General features: G+C 48.1%; 2 protein-coding genes across 8 annotated transcripts in view; one reads left to right on the top strand and one right to left on the bottom strand.

The window, feature by feature from the left end:
• The window catches only part of WDR25 (WD repeat domain 25), a 147,466-nt gene extending 133,072 nt beyond the window's left edge, over nt 1–14,394 (bottom strand). For 2 of the 7 annotated variants that reach the window (XM_057488148.1, XM_036881974.2), the window contains exons 1-2: nt 14,286–14,357; nt 10,001–10,841 (exon numbers count right to left, since the gene is read on the bottom strand). In XM_057488148.1, coding sequence (XP_057344131.1) covers nt 10,001–10,807 — 807 coding nt within the window. In that variant the 5' untranslated portion in view covers nt 10,808–10,841; nt 14,286–14,357. The other 5 variants (XM_036881971.2, XM_036881973.2, XM_036881977.2 and 2 more) reach the window with 5 other exon arrangements.
• Nucleotides 14,395–14,426: 32 nt separating this feature from the next.
• The window catches only part of WARS1 (tryptophanyl-tRNA synthetase 1), a 30,984-nt gene continuing 21,288 nt past the window's right edge, over nt 14,427–24,122 (top strand). The window contains exons 1-3 of the mRNA XM_036881978.2: nt 14,427–14,513; nt 15,233–15,537; nt 20,077–20,246. Of these exons, the coding sequence (XP_036737873.2) occupies nt 20,133–20,246 (114 nt within the window). The 5' untranslated portion in view covers nt 14,427–14,513; nt 15,233–15,537; nt 20,077–20,132. The remainder of the gene's footprint in view (nt 14,514–15,232; nt 15,538–20,076; nt 20,247–24,122) is intronic.

Below are 24,122 nucleotides of genomic sequence, written 5' to 3' on the forward strand. Positions count from 1 at the left end.
GGTCATTTGAAATCATTAGCAGCTAGCATCAGTGTGGGGGAGCATCAGGAAGCAGGGCTCTCCTTAATATACCAGTCGATCCCTGGCACCAGGCACACATTCATCACGGTGGGCACGGCCTGCCCCAGACCCACGGAAAGCCTGGGAGAGATAATGAGAATTGAAGCTGGCTCAGGCTAATCCCTGCTAGATGAAGGTCAAATATAGGTGACTATTTATCAGATCTCAGGATGGGGGAGGACATGCCAGGCTCTAAAGCCACAGGACAGTTACAATGGGAAGGATCCATAGATTTGACTATAAAAATGTTAGATCTCCTCTGTAAAAAATAAAATAACAAAACCCAAAGTCGAACAAGACGTGGTGGAGATATAATGACAGGTCAACACCGTTAGTATGTAAACTGCCCAGATAAGGGAGATGCTAAGACTGCGGGAGATTGATGGACAAAAACCACCCCCACAAGCACTTATTTAGCATTAGCAGGGTGCCAGGCCCAGCCCTAAAAGAGCACGTAAATGAACTCATTTGGTTCTCAAACAAAATACCATTAGATTAGCAAACGTTAAAAATGTAATAATTCTGCCGCTGTCGAGGTAAGACGACACAATCACATTTACACATAAATGATGGTGTGTGCCACAAATGGAAGGCTACGTAGCCACTAAAAGGAATGAAGTCAATCTGTCCACTGAGAGGAAAAGATGTGCACAGGTGGTAAGTGAAAAAACCAGCTGGAGGAACAAATAGAGGGAGCAAAGTGTGCCTGCTACACACGGAGCCCCCACCGTCCTCCCCAGCTCACAAGCCAGCATGCGGCCCGGCCTCACCCCAGGACAGGCAGAAGATTCCTCTCTGAGAAATTTAACTGGAAAACACTGAGAGAATCACATCTGGGGGGTCCGGCAATAACCGCCAGCTCACCCCCTCGTCACCCTACAGCAACCTCACTGGGACAAGCCCCTACATAGACACACACACACACACACACACACACACACACACTCTCATATACAGAATGGGCAGCAGAAAATCTTTAACATGAAACAGATATAAAATGAATAAATAAAAAGAACTGAAAAGAGAAACATTTCAAAAAACACAGGAAAACTTTCAAAGAACTCAGTTAAGAAAAGACCTTTTAAATATGCAATAAAAAAAAAAAAATATATATATATATATATATATATACTATATTAAAGAAACGGACACTCAGGAAACAAGAAACAGCTCTTAGAATATAAAAATATGATAGAACAGAACACTTTCCTGAATATACCTTATACCTCAGCAAAAAAGTTAAGACAGCAGAAATATAAAAAAAATTTTTTAAAGGTTAAAAGATAAAGTGGAGGCAATTTCCCAGAAAAATAAAACAGAAAGGCAAAAAGAAAACGAGAGAGACAAGATAAGAGAATTAAAAGCTCAACCCAGGGACAGCCTGACCATCCAACCAAGCATGAGTCCCAAAGTCAAAGCCCTTGACCAGAAACACCCCTGGGGTGACCATTTCGCTCCAGCCCCTGTTGCACGGGAGGGCTGTGGTCCCAATGCCCCCCACTGGCAAGGGAAGACCAGCACGGACGCCACTCCAAGATCCCGGCAAGGTAGCGCTACAGGGCCCCTTCCTTCAGAGCTAGGTTTCCAAGGCCCATGCAGTCCTCCTGGGTCGCACCATTTTGTGAGGGGCTTGAAGCATGTTCTTTTTTATCCTGCCAGGTACAGAAACTTCAGGAAGCTTGCAGGAGGGAGGCTATGTGAAAGCAGGCTTCCTTTCTGTGGCCTGGGCGGGGCCAGGTTCACCTGGATTTTGACACGACTGGTCTGCCTCATGAGCACCATCTGACTGCCCCCCCAGTGCCCTGGTACCCACTTGCCCAGCACTCGGAGCCCCCTGTAGGGCCACACCCGTCTAGGAGAAGCACCTGACTAGGAAAGGCAGAGGCCAGGAGAAAACGTTGGGGGTTGGAGTGACTTACCTACACTTTCTTTTAAGGGGCAAAAATTCTAGCAATTTGCAGGGCAATAACCATCGTATACTTTTTAAATGCTGGCACACAAACAAAGCACCTGTGGCATGATGAAAACCAGAGGATGCACATGGGAAAAAGTACTGGGAGGAAATGATGCTTGAAAAATGCTCACACTCATTATGTTTGAGTGGAGGGTCTACAGCCACATTTTTAATTTCTGCCTTTTTGAGGTTTTTTCCACAAAATTTTACTATTTCTCTGACAAAACAAAGTTCAATCTAGAACAGCTCATTTTTTAAAAGGGCAAAGCCATCACTGGGCACCGGAGAGGCACCTTTAAGAGACTTCTATGTCCAAGTTTTAAAAGCAGCAAGAAATAATTTTCTAGACTATCTCAACTCCTAAGCGTGCCAATTTTGCCATCTGCATTTTTCAATTACATTAAAAGCATTTTTCCCAAATTGCTCTATTCTTCCTTTGCCTTCGCAGGATGAGGCCGGAGGAGGCTGGTCCCGAGGACGGCCCCCTGTCCTGCCCTGCCCTGGGTACACTGAACTGCTAAAAGGAATGAAGTTTCCAAAAAGCAGAACAGCTTGGGTTCTGCCACGCTTTCCTTTGCTTATTCCTCCTTCAACCTGAGGATTTTTCTGTAAGGTGCAAGCTTGCAAGGCCCTTCTGGCAACCAAATGAAAAGTGGGGAATGTCTCATTTGTTGGCCTCTGAAACGGTTGCAGCTTTCATATGAGGGAGAGAAGTGTCGAAAAAAAAAAAACTTCACTTCCCACCAAGAGAAGGTTCCAGCTCAGGATCTCAACAGCTCTTCCCAGAAGCTCAGCAGCCCAGCTGCCCACCAGCCTGAAGCCCTCGCCCCCAGCCCTGGGAAATTTCCCTGGAAGGAAAACAGTCGATGAGTGGGGATGGAGGGGGCCAGACTGAGTGTCCAGAGAAGGAAGCACTTCCAACAAGATTCCAGCTCCACATGGCCACCTGACCTCACTGTGTGCTCTGGGGCAAGTGTGTTCACCTCTCTGGGCTCTGTCACATGAAGACGGGACAGGATGATCTCTGAGCACGTACACACCACCATTCTCTCCTCAGCTTCACCTAATTACCCCCAATGCACTGTTAGTCATTCACTCCCCAAATACCAAACGCCCACCACCACAAACCAGCCCTCCTCCCCAGCTGTGCGTCTCTCATTTCCAATAGATTTGCCTCGTGCTTGGAATAAATTGCCAGTCATCTGCATAATGATCCACGACTCCTCACTCTACACATCAAATCATTTCTCAACCTCATTTTGTAAAATCCATCAAGAATAATTCTTTCAAAACTGAAATAAACCCTCACTCTGGCACTTGAATCCATAAATTTCTTGTCTTTGAATCTGAGATATATTACTTTCTACAAAACACATCTAAGATACCCTAATATAATCAGGTATGCTAACAATGATAAATTAACAGGATCTTGTAATACATAAAAATGCAAATCCAAACCACTATGGAAATCACCTCTTCTCCTTAGGCTCCTTAACAGAACCACAAGATTTTGAAACCGGGGCACAGCCTGGGCACCACCTGGGTAAAGGATATGCTCGGCCGTCCTTTATTCTCAGAGGCAGGTGTCTTAGCTCTTTTTGCTCAGGCTGTGTGTAGTCTGACAGCCAACTTCCTCTCTTGCCTCCACCACTTACCGGCTATGCGACCATGGACAAATCCCTTAACCTTTCTGTGCCTCAACTTCCTCATGTGCAAATGGGAGTAAGAACAACCTCTGCCTCTTAGGCCTGTTGTGAAGATGAAATGGAGTGTTTAGAATTATACCTAGTAGGTGGTAAGCCCTCGAGATGGTCAACTGTCTCTACCCTCTGTATTCAGTCAGAGATTACAGGCTGGCAAGCGGCACCACGGGACTCAGTTTGGGTTTTCAGCCTCCAGCAACCTCCAGAACAAAGTCCTTTCCTCCACACACATGGAAAGGGGCCCAAAATCCAGGTGAACCTGGCCCCGCCCAGGCCACAGGAAGGTGGGCCCCCTCCCCGCCCCCAGATCGCTCTCGGATATCTTCGGGTGTGAAATCGCTCCTCCCAGCATTGCTGGAGGCTCAACGCACCGTCCAACGGGCAGTGTACCGCGCAATTCATTTTCTCTCTCTCATTTTAAACATGATCGATTTGGAGATACGGACACAGCCCTTCCACGTACCTTCCAAGTGTGCAGGTTGTGAAAAGGGAGCAAGGAAATGGTTTGGTACAGACGACCCAAAGAAGTTTTTATATTTTAAAAGTACCTGTTTCAGAACACTGACATTGATACTCTTGAAAAGTACGTATCTACGGCAGACTATGAACAGATCCACAAAAGCATGAGGTACATTAAGTAGGAGGATTCTGGGTGACTTATCTTGTCTCTAATTGTCTTTTAAGTAATCAGTACAGGTGCAGGGGAGCTGGTAACATGTTTCTTCAGCCCCTCCCGTGTGTTGAGCACTGGGCTGCAACTTCTCACTTGTTCTTTACAGCAACGACCTGAATACGTAGCTGTTACCCCCATTTTACCAATGAGAAAACTGGGGAATCAGAGTGGCTAAGTGATTTTCCCAAAGTCACACAGCTACCAAACAGCAGATGGGCAAAGGGAACACAGGAGGCTCACAGAGCAATAGCAATGCAGGTTTGCCGATCTATTCACGGTCACTCACTACACACAAAGGCTTTAACTACAGCCGGGTGTAAATTAATGCCTATCTTAACTGTATTAAGGCAGCAAAAAAGACAACATTTATGTTATGCATATATGCACATATGCAGTTATGTTCCCTGCCTTACTATTTTTAAAACTATAGCAGGAAATGATAGGAAACAACATGGATATGACAAAGCAAAGTTGGGAATTTGAGACAGTCATGAAAATATGTTCGGGGAAGGCTTTTAATAAGGTAGAAAAATGCCCCTTACAGACAGTACAAAAGAAGGGGCCGGGGAGAATGAAAATGCCGCACTGTACAGTGTGAGCCACGCTCCGAACACCCTCAGGAGAGCAGGGGCCCGGCCAGAAGAGGTCCCCAGTGTTCCTGAGGTGCTGACTCAGGGCCAGCGTTAGCAACGATTCCCTTTTTCTCCTCCATACTTCACATTTTCTGTCTTTCCAAAGTTTTTCACAATAAGCATCTATTACATTCATGATCAGAAATGAGAAGTTTTTTAAGTATTTTGATGGAAGCTTGTTACTGAAGGAATTCCTAGAGCAAATCATTTTGTAAAGCAAATAGATACCTAATTCATACATTTTACTTAAAATCCTGTGTTTCAGAACTCCATGTTTTCGTACACAGGCAATAGAAGCAAGAAACATGTCATATGCCTTTAGGCATCCTTTCGATGCCTGGCAGAGGGCTCTGCACACTGGGCCGACAATAAAGGTTGACTGTGTTTAGTTAAAGCAGGCCATTTGTGCTTTTTGATTCAAAAAGGGCCTCAAAGTCTAAATTCTACCTTTACATGTGGTGGGTATTCAAACATGTTGAGTCAAATGAGGACACAGGGAAATGAAAAGAGTATGTAAAAGTGTATTTGTGCTGGAATTACAACCATGAAAAACAGATGCACACTTGGAGACGGACGGGAAGGGATCATCAAGAAAGAAAACAGAGCGTCAGTGTAGAATTATGACTCATTGTTCTGTTTAACTTAATTTCTCTAGCTGCAAATTTTTCAAAACTAATATAAGCATATTTTATAGCTCACAGAACATTTAGAACATATTAAAGTATCTTTCCACTGCAATGTGCCCAACCAAATGTATGAATTCCAAAGCTACATTTTAAGAAGATGAAGGAACTGGCACGCCACGTTCTTTAGATTAATCAGATGGACTGTGTTTTCTCCTGATCAGAAAAGAAATCATATTTCACAACTGTTACCTTGAATCAAGAATTCTTCCACATTCTAGAAACTCGAGCGAGATGTTTACACTGTCCTACTGTGACCCCTAGTGGCAAGCATGATTTATGCACTTAAAAGACAATCCTTTTCCAAAGTTTGGAAATAAAATCCAAAAACATTGTTTAATCTTTACTGATCCCAAAACTTTGTGCTAGGTGTTACAGGGAATATAAAAATGGGTCTGTCCAAGTAGTGATTCTATAGTACCTTACTACGCTGATGGACAGTGACTGCAATGGGGGGAGGGAAGGAGACTTGATAATATGAGTGAATGTAATAACCACAATGTTGCTCATGTGAAACCTTCATAAGATTGTGTATCAAGGATACTTTAATTTTAAAAAAAAATTAGTCTGGCATAGTCCCCATGTTCAAGAGGCTTAAAAATCTACCAGGTAGAGCAGATACGGTTCCATGGCTACGCAGGTAGAAAGAGACCACCACGTGGTAGGGGAGAGAATTCCTGGGAGAGCAAGAATGTGAGCACACTGTAAGTGCCTGCTACCTGAAGGCACCACACTAGATAATTAACACCCAATATTGTTTATTTTTCACAAAAACCCAGCAAGGCATGCATAGTTATCTCCACCTCACATACACTGGTTGAGGCTCGGAGAAGTTCACTAACTTGCCCAAGGTTACACAGCCAGTCAGCAGCAAGGGGAGGTTTCAACCTGAAGTCCCGTGACCCTGGCCCCCAAGCTCTTCCTTCCTTCCTGATCTAGTCGGGGACAAGAAGGTGCTCTGGGCGACCTTAATCGAAAGATACGGGAAAAGGTGCCCTAGGAAGTGAGCACAGAGTTGGTTTGGGGGTGCCCTGTCACCCCACCCCTCTTGTAGCTCTTCCCCCCTTCCAACTCATGCCCTGCTGTACCCACCATCTGCTCTCACCCAGGACTGGGCTGCAACAAGCCAGGACTCCTGCCTGCGCCCACAGCACTGTCCCCACTCCAGGTTCAGTGCCCACACATGCTCCTCACGCCCTCCTCCGTCTCATACCAGAGGCCCCCCAAGAGCTACTATGCAGCCCATCCTCCAATACCAGGGGGGAAAGAACCATGCTGCCCAGGACTGCCAGCCGCCCACCAGGCTATGCATGCCGTGGCCCCAGCCAGTATTCCCCTCCAGCGCCCGCCCAGCCCCCACTAGCCCCCACCTGTCTGCCCATCCTGGCTCCTCCAGCCCCGGCCACACGTTCTTCACACTGAAAAGCTGCTCAAAACCAATTTGCCAAATAACTCTGTCACTGAAATATTTCAAATATCTTAAAGCAGAGAAGACCCTGGCCCAACCATTTGCATCTTTGGTTTATAACAGCTCTCATTTTTCAAGACACCACGGTAAGAAGAGGATAAGGAGATGCTGACCCCAGCAGCCACCTCCAGTGCCACCCCTGTAGCCAGTGGCTCCTGGGAGGCTGCCTGCCGAGCAAGGGCTGGTGCCCACACCATCAAGCCATATCCCCACCCCCAACCTCCTCGGGATGGGCACAGCACCTGCACCCAGCCCCACGCAGCACAGCCCCACAGCAAAGTGCTCTGGACCGGGGCCTCAGCGGCCCGGCAGGGCTTTCCTATGCCAGCCCTTCTGCCTGAATGCCAGAACAGCCTTCCCAACCTGGGCCAACTGCACACCCTACTGGTCAAGAGGTGTCACAGCTACTTGGCCATTCAGGGTCCCTTCCGTGGGGACAACCCCACATACCCAGTGCACAGTGCCCAGCACTCTCATCCATTCCACAAATACCCGCTGCACGACTGAACAAACACAATACCCCAAATCAATGGCTCCACTCACTGCCTGCCCTCAAAACTATCCACAGGTCCAAAAGCTATCATGGGAATGCCTCTGCTTAGGAAATCTAAACATCCCAGGCGAAAGTGACCCAAGCCGGGCCCACAGAGCACCTCACTCACGGCAGGTGCAACCAGTCCCCACAGGGCTCCAGGCCATCAGGACCCCTGGGCGGGCGGGCATCGGACATCCAACAAGGCACAGCTGCCACCCCTGTGTCTCTCAGCCTGTCCTTCAAGCCCACCTCCTCTTCAAGACAGTGCTGCCAATATCTGCCAGACTGTCCCCTCCCTCTGGGGTCCTAGCAAGCAGCTGCCTGCACCCCTCAGACGGCCCACCTGCTACCACACTACTGTCCACAAAACTCCACCCTGTGCCCAGCCTTAACTGGGTGCTTTAGACACACAGCACCTGGGCATCAGCCCCACCTGAGAAGCCCTAGTCACACATGTCATCAATTTGTTTCATCAAGGAGGAAGCAGGCCAAGAGGTGAAGTGCCCAAGATCACCAAGCTTTGGGGATGAAGCCCAAGCCCAAGCCCATATCACACCAACTCTGGCCCACATCCAGGGCCAGTCAGCTACTGCTGGCTCCACACAAGCCCCACACAGCGCCCCAGAAGCTCCCTATACAGGCTGACCAAAGGGACAGGCCCCCACACGGCCCTCCGTGGGCACAGACACCCAGGAAGGAGCGCTGAGAGGCCCCAGGACCAGGGACCACCCCAGGCATGCTACAGTGCACGCCAGGGCCTCCGGAAGCCTGCCGAGCACACTTCAGAGCCCTGGCCTCCCAGGACGAGCACCACCAAAGATCTGTGCGTGAAATCCTTGGGCTCCAGGGCGAACACGATGCTGTCCCTACGTAACTCTATGAGTGTTGCCAGAAAAGAATACAGACAAGTTGTTTAGGACTCAAATAGGCCACTTAAAAATGACACCCATCAACTTAGCTCCTTCAAAGATTTCACCGTAGGGCTTCCTATCTTCATTTCAGAAAGTGTCTCCTAGGAACAAAAGCTCGAAATATAACTGGCAAATACAGTGTTCTGGGCAGGTTGGTTCTTCCAAGAAAGGAAGCCCACATTTACTGAGCACCTATGGGGTTCCTAGCTCTGTGCCAGGGGCTTTGTAAGTGTTTTTCTCACATGAACAAATGCTACAAGATATGACCATGAGACACCAGATGTGGACAGGAGGCAGCTTGGGCCAGCTTACTAGCTACTCAGTAGCAAAATTTGATTCAAAGTCATGTCCTTCCAACTCTGAAGCCATTTTCTTCCCAGGAAGCTTTTGTTTGGCTCACATTTACTTGCTACCTAGTACCTCAGTGCTTCACTAGGTGCTGAGAGTGAGGAGAGATGCAGAGTGCAGCCAGAAGGGCTAGGGGCAGGTTACAGGCAGGTGTGACACCCCCGCTACCCACAGACCCCTGGATATGGCGACTTCTCGCCGCACATCTGTATTACTGCAAGAGCTTTTAAAAGAAGCAAGTAACAGTGACATTCAGAAATTCTGGGTAAACTGGAAGTCCCCAACAGAGTATCGGCCACTCTCGCTGGTCTGGCCCCTACCTACCTCCCCAGCATCAAGCCCCTCACTCCCCCCAGTCCCTCAAGGCTCCCCCATGCTTAGAGCCAAGAATGCCCTTCCACCCCACCCCACACCCTTCACCAAGTGAGCCCCGCCCCCTCCTCTGAAAGGCTGGGCTGCTTGTCCCTTCCACTGGGTTCCCTGAGCACTTGTGTGTCCCACCAGGGTGCTGTCCTCACAGCCCAGAGGCAAGGCTATGTGTGCCTCTCTACTTGTCTATGGCCCCTACCACACTGGGCATGCCCTGAGGCCGGGGCCAGGTCTATCTACCCTTGCTCCCCTGGCATCCAGCACAATGCACTGGCATACAGCTGGCATCAACACTCAACAGGGTCACAGAGGACATCCCCAAGTTCCCAAGGCTTGTTCCTGGGCCTGCTCACCTCTACCCCTGATGAGCTCCCAGGGCTTCAGTGTGTCTTGACATCCTCAGCGCTCCCACAAGGAATAAGAACTAGCACCCTCTGGTGGCCTAGGCAAGGCAGCACAGGGCAATGGGGCAGAATGGACCAGCGATCCAGGGTAGACCCCTACCCTAAATACCCTCTTCTGAACCCAACAAAGAGGTACAGGAATTCCCAAAAAGAAATATCCAGCCTGGAACCATGTACTACCTCACTGCTCTGAAGAATAAAATATCCCAACAGTTTATTCCAAAGAACACCTGAAAAGAGCAGTTTCACTCAAGTCTTACCTTGAAGGTTTTGTCCATAGAAACTGAGAGAAGCATGTGACTCTTCGAAAAGACTGGACACCACTGCACGCTGTTCACGGGGCCCCTGTGGCCTCTCAGGCAGAAGAGCACACTCTTGGGGATCATGGTTTCTTTATACTGACTGTCCAAATATGGCTGAATAAACTCAGACACTCCGGGTGCCACGCAGAGAGGGGCCGGGGCACGCCCCACAGAGGGACCCTGGGCCTCCACATCTTTACTCTCGCCTGTTCCTGGGTTTGATGTTTGCATCTGCCTTAGTCTTTTTGGGGTGTATGGTATGACACAGTCCTCATGCCTTTTCCTCTGAAGAGAGCTGCCATTTTTCCCCGGGGCCTCAGATTTGGTTTGGGCACCTAAAGATGGCTCAGGGGAGTCATAAACTCCCCAGGAGAGTTTCACCTGTTTAAAGCGGGCAGCTGCCAGGGGCATGTGGCCAGCCGGAGCATGGCTGGTCCAGAGAGAAGGATGAGATGGTTCACTTGTAGGGACGGTGACCTCAGGCTCCATCCTGGGCCACTGTAGCCTCCGGGCAGGGCGAGCTCCTGGGTCACTTCCCCAGAGCCGAACCAGCGGGAGACGGCGGCCAGCTGGGTCTTCACGAGAACCATGCTCCGTGGGCAATGCTCCCACCTCTGTCCTGTCCAGGACTCCTGATGCAAAATCCTGCCCATGAGGTGTGACCACATCAGAAGTATCTTCCACCTGGTCGGCAGCACTAAGACGTCCCGCAGGCTCAGGCTCAGCCTCCGAGCCCGAGTCATCGTAAGCCACTAAGGATGCCATTGAAAACAGTCTCTTGCTGTCCTCTGAGAGCAAACTACCTAGGACCAAACAAAGTCAAATGTCAAAAACTGTACATGGAAGAATATTTACCACCACATGTAGTTAAAAGAAACACACCTCCTAGGAAATCCAAAACTGAAAAACCCATAAGAATAAACACATTTTTGAAATGAGGCTTTTTCTACACACCAGCCATAATTAGTTCGAAGATGTAATTTTTTTAAATGAAGGCTACAGAATATCTGGGGGATAAATTCAACAAATATAAGCACGATCTGCAACCTAAGTGTCCATCAGTAGATGAATGGATAAAGAAGATGTGGTACATATACACAATGGAATATTATTCAGCCCTAAGAAGAAAACAAATCCTACCATCTGCAAAAACATGGATAGAGCTAGAGGGTATTATGCTCAGCGAAAAATGCCAGGTGGAGAAAGACAAGTATCAGATGATTTCACTCATCTGTGGAGTATAAGAACAAAGAAAAAACTGAAGGAACAAAACAGCAGCAGACTCACAGAACTCAAGAATGGACCAACAGTTACCAAACGGAAAGGGACTGGGGAGGATGGGTGGGAAGGGAGGGATAAGGGAGAAAAGGGGGCATTACGATTAGCACACATAATGCAGGGGGGCACGGGGAAGGCAGTATAACACAGAGAAGACAAGTAGTGATTCTATAGCATCTTACTACACTGATGGATGGTGAATATAATGGGGTATGTGGTGGGGACTTGATAATGGGGGGAGTCTAGTAACCATAATGTGGCTCATGTAATTGTATATTAATGATACCAAAAAAAAAAAATAATCATGATCTACATGAAGAAAACGAAAACCTCACTGAAAGACCTAAGAGTACCTGACTAAACGCAGACACGAGGCCTGAACAGAAAGGACCCAGGATTTCAAAGATGCCTTTTAGAAGGTCAATTTGGGCAGTGTCTATTACAAATGTAAACACATACGGTTTTTACTACAAGAGCCCCACTGTAGAACTCTATCCCACACAAATACCAGCATGTGCTTGCATAGATGCATAAAGAGAGCCTGCCACACTGTTAGTTAGCAACGAATCAAAGCAATGTGCTCATCAATGTGGATGAGTTTAGGAATGAAAATCCTGAAATGGAAAGCTGTTCAGAATCCACCACGTGGGAGAGCACACCACCTTACCTTCGTCCTCCTTTGTGCTCCAGTCCTTTCCCCTATCCTCTCTGCCTAGATCCTCCCCCAGATACCCCACCTCAACTAATAGCCAGTTGAAGAGACAGATCCACAACACAAGGCTGAGGTGCCGGAAGGTGGGATTCAAATATTCCAGTTTCACTCCAAACACACAAACTCACACAGTAGTGGATTTCTCTTTTGTAAAACATTCTTCTTGAATTCCGAAGCATCACATATGATAAATTGTTGCCAACTAGTTCCTAGAAAGAGGTACTTCTTTTGCCTGGAGTTCAATTATGCGCTGTAAACACAAAGTACAGTCAGGAAGAAAACAAGGAGCTGGGACACGTCCCGGACAGCAGAGGGCGTAGTGGAGTAGCCCTGAGAGCTCAGGCAGGGACCAACTAGAGAAAGCCCAGGTTCCCGACCCTAATACGCTGCAGAGCAACTCCCCCTCCAGGTGGTCAGGTCAGCACCACAAGATTCCCTCTGGGTCCTCTGTTAAGCCACTGCAGACAGCCTATCGCCCATCTCTCTTCCCCTGGAGGATGGGTTTCAGTTGCCTGGAATCAACCACCTACCGGTTCCATGCCTTTCCCCCAAAGGTCACCATTCACCTGAAGGGCTCCACTGCGAAAGAGTCAGGTCATCATCATTCAACAAATATCTGTAGTCTGCCTTCTCCCAAACCTCCACCCCCACCTGAAGCCTAATCCAGGCAGGCAACACCTCCCACACACAAAGCCATCAGCTAAATAAAACTTCCATAACAGGCCAGCCCATCTCAAATGGAACTAATGTAATAGATTAATGATAAAATAACGGAGCTGGGCACTGAGAATGATATGTGCATTTCTATTCTCTAAATACTTAGCCTGCTCCTGAGGTCCATCCTGATCAGACATCTCACCTGTCTCAGCTCCTGCACACAGCACCTCCCACCACAGCATCCATTCTTTCCTGTCAAAGGGAACCCTTCAGTTCCCACCACCAGGGCACCCAGCCTTAGCCATTGAGATGGATTCCCACCCACCCAGTCACCCACAGTAATTGATTCACAAGAGGCAAATGGCCAGAATCAAAGACGAGGTCTATGGCAAAAGATCAGAGAGTAGTGGGAATGGGACCCATTAACTCTACTTCCTAAGGCAGCAAGGACTGAACGAATGCAAGAGGGTGGACAATAGGGCTCTCAATACCATCTCCTTCATGTACAGTTCATTCAGTCATTCAACAAACACTGACGGAGCAATGGGCTCCTCACCAAAGGGCTCCTCCACATTAGCACCAGTAACACTGTAACAAGTGAGACAGTAACTAATGTCCTGCACTCACATGCCCACATGCCAGTGGGGAGAGACAGACAATAATCAAGAGAAACAGACATGAGGTGGTGAGAAATCCCAAGGAGAAAAGTAAAACAGAGAAGACTAGGGCTGGCGGTGGACTTGGGGCTGCAGTTTTCTATAGAGTGGCTAAGGGAGGCCTAAGACAGAAAGTGACGTCTGAGTAATGCTCTGGAGGAAGTGAGAAAGTAGACATGGTGAGAGGCACTGAAGACTAAACCAACAAAATTAATCAAATGGGGAAAGGGAGAGAGGGGAGGCAGGGGTAACTCAAGGAAACAGGCAAATTAGAGGCGATTGGGAGCCATTGGTTAACAGCACAAATTTAGGGGGTAAATGCGTGCTGCCTTTTACGTTTCCAATGCAAAAGTCAAAAGAGGAGGATTTTTCATGTAAATAGATGGGTGAGTCAACGAGGAAGAGGTACAGCTAGAAGAAAAGGTAAGGTCAGTGAAATGAGGCTCCGGAAGGGGGCGTGGCACTGATAAATCGGCTCCGGGAGAGCAGGACTGTTTGTGTTTTGTTCACTGTTTAATCCCTAGCATCTAGAAATATTGGTGAAATGAGCCTGGTGGTTGTGGCGCACAGAAACAATAAAATAGGGATATTCTCATTCAACATTTTCCTGATTACCTACCCTGTGCCAAGCCTTCTGTTCGGTCTGGTGTGCACAGACATTAAACACAAAACACGGATAGTGCGCGGGAGGCCAGACTGACGAAGGCAACAAAGATACGAGCAGAGGTGGGTATGGAAGGGTGAACCGCAGTTAGCGAGCTGTCAAGGGTGAGAGGTAAGAGTGGTCCAGGGCACTGCGCGTCCCTTAGGAACCGGGGATGAAGGGCTGGCGGGCGCCTGCGCAAGGCCGGCGCTGCGGGGCGCCGGGCGCTCAGGCCGCTGGGGGCGTTGCTGGGTCCCGAGACCCTCCCGCCCCCGGCCCGCGGCTCACCACACGCACCGGAAGCCCTCGGTCCTCCCGGAGGCCGTGTCCGGCCGGCACGCCTCAGCCCAGTCGCGTTCCGCCGGCGCAGGGGCCGCCAACCAATCAGCGGCTACCTCCTTCCTGCACGATCATCCAATAATGGCGCAGCTAGGCCGGAAGTTGTTCCGGCCGGACGGCGTTTCCACGGACGCCCAAGAGGCAGCCGGCAGCGGAGCCGGCGGCGCTGATAGGCGTGCTGGGCTGGTGAGTGAGGGGATTGGGGAGGGAGGAAGGAGGGAGGCCGGGGCGGTGCCGGATAGCCTGGCCCTCCCGGAGCGCCTGCCCGCCAGGGTACGGAGTGTCCTCAGGACCCGGCTCGCGGCCCGCTGGGTTCTGGCACCACGAGGTGCGCGGTGGCTGCCCGGCGCCCCTCGCCCCCTTCCTCCAAGCACCAATCCCCCGTGCTGCTGCCCAACGCGCCGGCACCGACCCTTTGGTCTCCCACCTCTTCCCTTCGCCCAGAGGGAGGCCCCCACTTCTAACGAGTCTCTGCCATGTGCCAGAAGCTTTGCGCATAGTATCGCACTTAGTCCCTTCCACTGTACTCAGGAGGCTCCTTTACGCCTGTTTCATAGATGAGGAAACCAAGGTGAAGTAGAGATACAGTGTGACTTGTCCAGGGTTTCGAAACACAGAAGTGCCCGAGCTGGGATTGAAACCCAGGTTTGTCTGACCGCAGAACTCAAGATCTTTCCACTGTATTGCGCTGCCTCAGTGCACAGCTGGGGGAATTTACAGTCCTACAGGCCACTTTTCCGCCCCACCCCCACCCCCCCGACTACACAAGAACATTTACTTATGTTTACATCAGTTACCGATGCAGAGGGTAGGGAACAGGAAGAGGGTGGAGATGTTATATGGAGGTCAGCCTGAGATACGGGATGGCTGATGCAATGACTTGCTAATGGCTAGGTTCTCAACAGGGTTTCACTGGTCTCCAGCCGGCCCCCACCCAACCCATCCCTGATTGGACAGTCTTTTCATCAACAAGGTTGGGCAAGAATCTTAAGTGTTTATGAGAAACCGGATAATTTCTAAGAAACCCCTACATGCAAGTAGCTGAAGAGCGAGATCAACGGGCTTGAAAAGAAGAGCCTTTTCCAAAAACAAAACTGAAAGAAAGAGAAGAGGACTATTAAAGAGGATCTTTGGCTGCACAGGGCAGTCTCAGCTACCCAGCTGCCCTGTGTGAGCAGTGACCACCTCTGCAGTGCCTCCCACAACCTGGGTATGTATTGCTATCTTTGCCAGACTCTGAGCTTATTCGTATTTTTACCAGTTTTTTACCAAAGTGCTGGAAACCTTGGCTAAGGGGGTGAAGAGTTGTGTCTCTTAGGGTCAGGGTGCTGGGCATTTTATTTCATTCCAGTGACCCAGAGTTCAGGTGATTCATGGCTTTCATAGGGAGTGGAGATACTGAATGAAGAGTTGCCTATGTGGATTCATAGCTTGACTTTCAGCGTCTTAGTGTTGTCTGTCATATTAATGTCTCCCTTGCCATTTAAGGTAATGTCTGTTTTATTATTTGGAGGGAAAAATAACCTTCCTCCCAGTGTTTTGGAAAAAGTGAACATGATCTGTTTCAGCCTTTAAAAGTGTTAAAGAACTTCTTGCTCTAAAGAAATCATTTCTGTCTCCTTGACATCCACACTCTAGGGCAAGGATGTGAAGATGGTATCCCACCTCCTGGTGGTATTCCAAGCATCCAGAAACTCCTGGGCCCCTTGCTCTTCCCAGCAACTCCAGAATTGGCTGTCTTGGTGCCCTCCTTCCCCCAAATTACAAAATCAGTGTATTCTGATCTCATCTGGGAGATGATTTCACTATGGCCCAAGTCACTGTTGTGTTGTTCTGTTGAGTAGTTCTATAATTCTTTCCATTTCTCATCCCCAACTGCGCAGTTTCCTAGGGTCTATTTTGCTCCTCCAGAGAAACGGAATCTTTCAAAATGAGCACACAATTCAAGTTCTTCAAAATGAGGAACTGAAAGGTAACTTTAAGAGCAATTTGGCTTTCCCTTCAAAGGTGTGGTCACTGTGAAGTGTGCACATTTGCCGTTTATACTCCCAGTACTCTTTTAGAGGAGATAATTATATCACAGATTATAGCTTGCTTTCTTTGTTTTAGATTGTAGTATTTGTTCAGTAGATAAAGTAACTTTCCTTAACAAAGACTGAAAGGGGAGGGGTGTGGGAGGGGGGGGAGGGGGGAAGGGAGAAGGGGATGGAGGGGTATTATGTTTGGTACACATAGTGTGGGGGGTCAAGGGGAAAACAGTGTAGCACAGAGAAGGCACATAGTCAATCTGTGGCATCTTACTACACTGATGGACAGTGACTGCATTGGGGTATGGGTGAGGACTTGATAATATGGGTAAATGTACTAACCACATTGTTTTTTCACGTGAAACCTTCATAAGAGTGTATATCAATAATACCCTAATAAAAATTTTAAATAAATAAAAAACAAAGACTGAAAGTCTCATTTGCCATTTATGTGGTAAACACTTAGGACAATGGTCCTTAGCCTTTTGGCATCTCAGACCCTTTTGAAAAGTAATGAAACCTAGCTACTCTGCTTAGAATAGCACACATACCAATGTGTGTGCAACCTTGATGTAATTTGGGGTTCAGAACTCTAGGTTAAAAACTTCTGAAATTAAACGTAATTCTGGAACTTAGTTAAAGAAATAAAGGAGGATGTTGGCTGGCTGGGAGAAGAAAGGACATGTTCACGGTAAACGGGGTGATGGGTGGGTGCATGAGGTGGGAGGTGCCCGTTCTGCCCCCTTGTCTCTGGTCACTCCTGGAGCGCTCACTCAGGAAGTTGCATCATGCACCCACATCTTACAAAACAATATTTATAGTGTGGACAGTTCCCTCTCAGTGAGCGTATGCCTTGACATAATGAGAGCGGGGCGACCTCCTCTGTTGTTCGACAGCCAGATTAATTTCCTGAGTGCCTCTTCTTAAACAGGATTCTGATATTTAAAGATAGATGTTTTTCGCTACAGCATAGACTCTAAATGCAGGACTTGTCTAGCTATTCCTCAACAGTAGCCTGCTCCGTTGCAGGGGGAATCGACTGTCCGGGGCTCTCCCAGTCATTCTACCCAGTACTTTCCTTAGGTATTGTTAAGGGTAATTTTAATCTGTACTTGATTTGGGTCCTACTCACAGACTTCAGAACTTTCCTGCTGCCACCTATCGCCTTCTGTACTGGATACCACATTCTTGGAAGGACAGGGTAAACCAAAGGGAATTCTGAAAACAGTGGCTAGGATGGTGGGCAGTCTTGGCAATGAGGGAAGAAATCAGACTGGGGTGTGAGACCTGGTGATGGTACTGTGAGATCAGCCTGGTTCTTTTCAAATCTCAGAAGGCTCAGTGCAGTGTCAGGACATTAAACAAGAGGCTGTCTGAAGTCCAGACGGGGGAAAAACTCACACTGGAACAAGCACCTGCAAAGGTAGTGTACGAGGATATAAACCTTGGGGAGATTGAACCAGATTAAGAGATTCATTCACTCAGGAAATGTTTGCTGACAAGCTACTGTGTGCCAGAAACACATGAAGAAATAAAACCCAGTGCTTGCTTTCACTCTGTAATGGAGAAGACATGCATAATTAATACAGTATGAGTGCTCTAATAAGGTCTGCAGCAGAATGCTCAGGGGTCACCAAGGACAGGGACCAACTTGGCCTCTGCACCAACTGCACCAGAGGTTGCAGGAGCCGGGGAAGGCTTCCAAGAGGCAGCCTGCAGGCAGAGGAGGGTGTAGGGCACCCTGGGCAGGGAGAGCAGCTCGAATTCTGAGGGAGTCCATGATTGAGGGGCTTTATGTCACACCCTTGCTTTAGCTCTGCTGGCTAAGTGGACCCTCAGAGAGCTGTTGTAACTTCTTGAGCCATCAGTCCCTTGTCCACTAATGCAAAACATGTACTCAGCTTTGAACATAGGGAGAATTCTGAATCGTGTAAAGTATCTGGGCATGTTGTCTGATCATTTGTGTCTAGAAGTGATTTCTATCACTTTGTTACTTGATACGTGCTTGAGTGTTCATCCTCTCCCATGCCAATCAGAAGGTTCTTCCACATTCCTTCTCTTTGTTGCAGGGCCTCCCTAAACTAAGCCTTGTTATCTAAAGCGGTTAACCTCACCAGATTCTCCCTTTCTGGGAATTGAAGTGATTCTAAGCAAAGAAACTGGCTGCTGTCCCATCCTGGTTTTCAGTAATTGACTCGTATAAATTTGGGTTTAGTTAAAACTTACATACTTTTTAAACAAGTACTTAAATGAATAAATAAGAATAAATTACCTGTCAAATGTATGGGTTTGGTTCATAGAGTTACTGGAAAAAAATTTTAAATAATTAAACACAAGTCATTCCATTAACCTCTGCTGTGTGGCTGATGCTGTCCTCAACTATTTACCTGCATTCTCACATTCAATCCGTGCACCAGCCCTGCCAGTTAGTGTGACTATAGCTAGTCCCATTTTACAACTGAAAGGCTGAGGCTCATTACGGCCAAGTAGTAACCTGTAGGTTAATGTTGGAGAGTGTAAGCTGTAGGGTCAAATTGCTTGAGTTTGTATCCCATCTCTACCACTAACTTGCTGTGCTATCCTGGACAAGTTTTTTAACTGCTCTGTGCCTCAGTTTTCTCATCTGTAAAATGGAGATAACTGATCGATCTCACAGGATTGTTGCAAGGCTGAAGTGAATCGATACGTATCAGGTGCTAAGAATAATACCAGGAGCAGAAGTGCTGGAAGTTAGCTGCTCTGGCGTAGCCCTGCTGTCGTGGTCATCCTCCTCATTCAAGGTGTACCAGCAAGTTAGAGACCAAGCTGGAGTCCAGCTGAGCTCTGGAACCCGAACCAACAGTGCCCATAATGGAGTTGTATCTTGCTTTACAGTTTACAAATTGCTACCATGTTGCTTTGTCCTACTTCTCATAACAGCCTTTGAGGTAGGTGGAGAGGCGCCCAAGGATGCTACTTCACAGATGAGAAAGCTGACACTCAGGAAGAGAAAGTGACTGACGCAAGGGGGGTGACGGTGGCCGATCTCTGGCCCAAGGCAGCGCCAGAAGGCTTCCCTGTGCCCCACCTTTTGCACAGTTAATAACAAATAAGGGCTAATAGAAGGCTCCAGGTATGCCTTCTTCAAAGGTTTGCAGTTAAATAAGGCAGCACATTAAATATTGTTCTTAACTCATTTGGAACCCAGAATGGATAAGGCCCTGCCCCCCAGGCCTGCTCCTGAGAAGAGAGCAGCTGGCCACCACCAGAGGAAGCCGCCTGCTCAGTAATTTGTGGGCTGTGGCTGCAAAGGCCCAGGACTTCATTCCCAGAGCAAGTAAGATAAAGAGTAAACAGCCATCTGCCAAGTGCTTTTGGCCCTGGTGAGCTTAGGTTTACTAAAGCGCGTTGGTGTTTGCTCCCTGAGCACACGCCTTCTTCCTGTGCCCGGGCGCAGGGTGAGGCGCCGGGTGAGGCGCGGGGCGGCAGCAGGTGCACACCAGGTCCTCGTTAGGAGGGTCCTCTGCAGGGCTGAAGTCCAGAAGGTGCAGCAATCCCTTTAGTTCTCGCCATTAACATTTGTTCTTCTCCACTTGTCCATGGCCCCAAATTGCTGCTATGTTTTTGTTCATGTTATTCTATCCATGTCCTTTATTATAACTCAACTCCAACCTTTTTAGAAAGACAAAGGACTAGATACCGCAGTGGCTTGATAATCAGCTTCCCCCACCTCTCCCCCACAGCTGTGTCTGGACCACTAAGCCAGTCTTGCTACAGTTGTGAACCTGGGTCCTGGGAAATGGCGGATGTGCCCAGCAGCGAGCAGGGATGTGCCTCCCCGCTGGAACTGTTCAACCGCATAGCTGCCCAAGGGGAGCTCGTGCGATCCCTCAAAGCTGGAACGGCGCCGAAGGTATGCAGTTTCATTGGGTTCTGCACGCGTGCTTCCGAGCCACGTCTGGGGCAACGTTAGCCAGGAGCAGAGTGTTCCCAGAACTCTGCTCTTGAGTAGCCAGGGTATTTTGGCTATAATTTTCAATGTATTTTTCTCCTTTTTCAGCATTATTGATGCACATGGTCTGAAGAAAAGCCACTGTGAAATAGAGCAGTCACCCACCCTGCCTCTCCCCATTTCCTATTCCCAGAAACAAATATTTTCAATTATTTTAGCTGATTCTTTAGATAGGTACCCTACATATCTCTCAAAGTCACGCTTAGTCTGTTGCTGCCTGCTGACTTTCAAGTTTGGAGCCTTCACTCTGGAGGGGGGAGAGGCAGCCCTCTCAGGAGCACTTCCCGTCCCTCCAGTGCCCCCATACGTCTCACAGTTGCGCTTTGGTCAGTATCAGCACTGAGGTTATTCTGACTGTAAACACTACTGACAACGACCCACTGGGTATAAAGTGAGTGCCTTTCCCTTCCTGCCCTGCAGTTGATACTTGTCTTAGTTTCCATTTGCCCGACATTCTATGTACTAACGGTAATGCGTCTCCAGGCCCCCCAGTTGGGTGACTATCTCCTCAAGGCATTCCCACAGCCAGTCTGTCCGGTTCACCTTCTGCCTGCTTCACTCTAGATGCTGACTCCCCCCTTTGCCCACCTTAGGATCTTCCCTTCCTGCCTACCAGGGCTTCCTTCCTTTACCTCTCTGTTGGGTCTGTTTCCTGATCCTGTGTCTTGCTTCACCTTGGTTTACTCTATTTCTGTAATTCCAATAGTTTCTGAAGAAATTAGTGCCAAGGAAATGATTTTTTAGGATCCTGCATGTCTAGCAATATCTTTATTTCATCTACCGTCTGACTGATAACGAGGTTGGGCATAGACTTCCAGGATGGAAGGGATTTCCCCATGGGATTCTGAAGCCGTCGCTCCCTCTTCACTGGCTCCCAGCAGTGCTGCTGTGAAGAGGCCAGGTACCACCCCTGTATTTTTCCTCAGTGAACATTTGCTGCATCTTCTCTTTTTTCCAGTGTTCTGAAACTTCTTGGGATGGATACTTAGCATTCCTTTCAGACTAGAAACTCATGACATTTAATGCTCAGAAATTTTATTTTTTCTTTGATTTCTTCTCTCCTGATGGATTTCTTTATTCAGAAACTGGTCCTCTGATTTTACTTTTTTACTTCTGCTTTCCATGTCCTTTTCTTTCTGTTCTTCTTTTGGGTATACTACCTCAGCGTCTCCCCTCCTGTTGTTTCTCATTTATCCTATCATTTTCTGTTACCAGGAGCTCACTGGATCTCTGGGTGTCCTTTCTTCTTAGCACCTGTTCCATAGGCGTCTCTGAGATCCTGGTGATCATTTCCCTGATGTCCTCCACTCCCTTTACAAACTCAGTTTCCCCCAAGTTAATTTTTTTTCCTCTGCCTTCATATTAAAGGCAATCCTCAAGTGCTTGATGATACTTGGCATTTAACTCATATTTGAGAGGGGGGCATGAAAAGCTGGTTGCAAGCTCTGACCTGCTGGAAGAGCTTATTAGCGCAGGCTTCCCTTCCCTGGAAAGTGACCAAACTGCTCCCCTCCGTCAGGAAATCTTCAGTGTCGGGGTCTTCGCATCTCTTCTTCGAGCCCAGTAGCCCAGGAGGGTACCCAGAGAGCACTCCCCCATCTGCTCTCCAGAGGGTCCAGGTCTGGCTGCTAGTGCTGTGCAGCTGAGTGGGACAGAGAAGCTGGGCTCCGTGACTTCACTGAAGCTCCCTGTTCAGTGGGCTGCCCCCGCTGTGCACAGTGCCCCCAGTCTAGACACGTTTATCTCTTCCTCACTGACACTAAGCCTCAGATGGGGACAGGGTTGCACACACCAGCTGTGGGAGAGAGTGGGGTGGAAATCTTACCAGCTGGTTCTTCAACAGACATGCACCAGTGCTCCTGTTTTTGTAAACCCATTCTGATCCTCACTACATTAAATAAGTACCAGGGGCCACGAATACCTGAGCCTCGGGGATTCTGCAGCCGCACTCAGTTCAGTTGCTGCCAGCATTTCCGTGGCATCCTAGCATCTCTTCTCGTGTGCTCAGGCGGTCACCAGTCACCCGTGAGCTTTCTAGCTTCTGACCTCTTGTTGCTCCACTTCTTCCTTTGTCCCCATGGGGTTGTACCTTTTCTGTAGGTCTCTTTGCTGGTGTTGCATAGGTTCCAGAAGAATCATCCATTCAGTCTACACCCTGAACCGGCACGGAGGCCCTTCCTTTCCTTCCAGAATGCCTCCACTCTCGGGTCACCACTTCATCTCCGCGACATCTCGTCTGTCACTTCCAGCCCCCGCTGTCTTCTTTTCAAAAATCTCATCCTGTGTTCCCACTAGATAGTATCAACCATCTCACACTCACCTCGCTAGTTTACAGTGACTCTGAACCCCAAATAAGTTATTACATTTTAAAAGAAATTGATAGTACTGAAAGGAATGGTGTCCAAAAAAGGAGTTGATTATTCATAGAAAGAGGTTTACCCACCAAGTATGGGTCAATGGATGAGGCTGAATTGTTTTTTTTAAATCTACAATAAATAAAGGGCCCGAAAGTTGATCATTCATTCTTTAGACCCATTTTGGAAACTTGACAGTGATATTTTTGTCATTTTAACATTAAATTTGAATAACATTTAATAAATGATTTTAGCAAGCAGTTTTTAGTGCCTGCAGTTATATTCCTTATTAAAGTAGCACTAAACACAGTTCAGGATCATTTTTGCAGGTGCGTTCTCTGGCTTATGCAATCAGTTGACAACAAGATAGATCAGGGATTGCATGAGGAAACCAGAGCTAACTGATGAAAATTCAGAAGGAAATTTGTATCTGACCCTGAAATATATTGTAATAGGAGCACCTGGTATTTTAGAAATGCACTTTAAACAAAATAGTTGAGCCACTTCAGGAGCACCAGTACAATTCTCTGCCACCTGTGTGGACCATAGTCCTCAACGTTCTTTTCTGCTTCGTGTACCAAGGGAATAAAACCCACTCTTTCAGTAACAATAGCTCACTAAAGCAGGGAGTCTCCTGGGGGCTAGGTCAGAATCTAGGGGCTCTGGGGAAGAGACAGTGTCTGAAGGCATGTACAGTTTGAGCAGGACACTGGATCATAGGGGTTAAGATAGAGATCAAAGCTTGTTTTAGTTAGTAAATGTTTTAAATTGGAGATACTGTTCATTCAGAAAAGCGTGGAGATCATAAGCAGGCAGTCACTGAATTTTCACACAATGACCACACCTATGTAACCACCGAAATCAAGAAACAGCATAGCACAACCCAGAAGCCAGCCTCAGGCCCTCCGTCACGGCCTCTTCCCTCCCAAGGGAGGCCTCCCTCTGCACTCCTCCACCATGGATGGTTTTGCCTGTGTTGGAACTTTGTATAATCAGGCAGTATATATAGTCTCTTGTGTCTGTTTTTTTTCAGAACATCAGTCTTTAAATTCTGTTTCAGTGTCCTGGTCCATGTTAGATTGGGAACAAGACAACAAGCCAAGCAAGCCTGCTTGTCTATTCCAGTCCATTCCAGAGGACACACTCCTCCAGCAGGGACACTGGTTAAATGCTTGACTTTTAAGGAGCCTGCCAGTTGCAAGCAGATGGAGTATGAAGTGTCGCCACAGCCCGTGGTGAAAGGGCGCTGACTGAAGTGTCCTCCAGAGCGGGCAGTTCTTCCCAGAGATACGTGAAAGTCATGCTTGCTAAGCATTTATTTTGTTGCAAGCCCTGGGCTGAGGCACTGCAGAAAGAGACAAGCCAAACACACCCATCTAACCCACAGAGATGTCTGTCTCTTGTGTGAGATGTGTCCGTGAGG

Source organism: Manis pentadactyla, chromosome 11 (assembly GCF_030020395.1).
Source record: "Manis pentadactyla isolate mManPen7 chromosome 11, mManPen7.hap1, whole genome shotgun sequence".
Classification (NCBI taxonomy): domain Eukaryota; kingdom Metazoa; phylum Chordata; class Mammalia; order Pholidota; family Manidae; genus Manis; species Manis pentadactyla.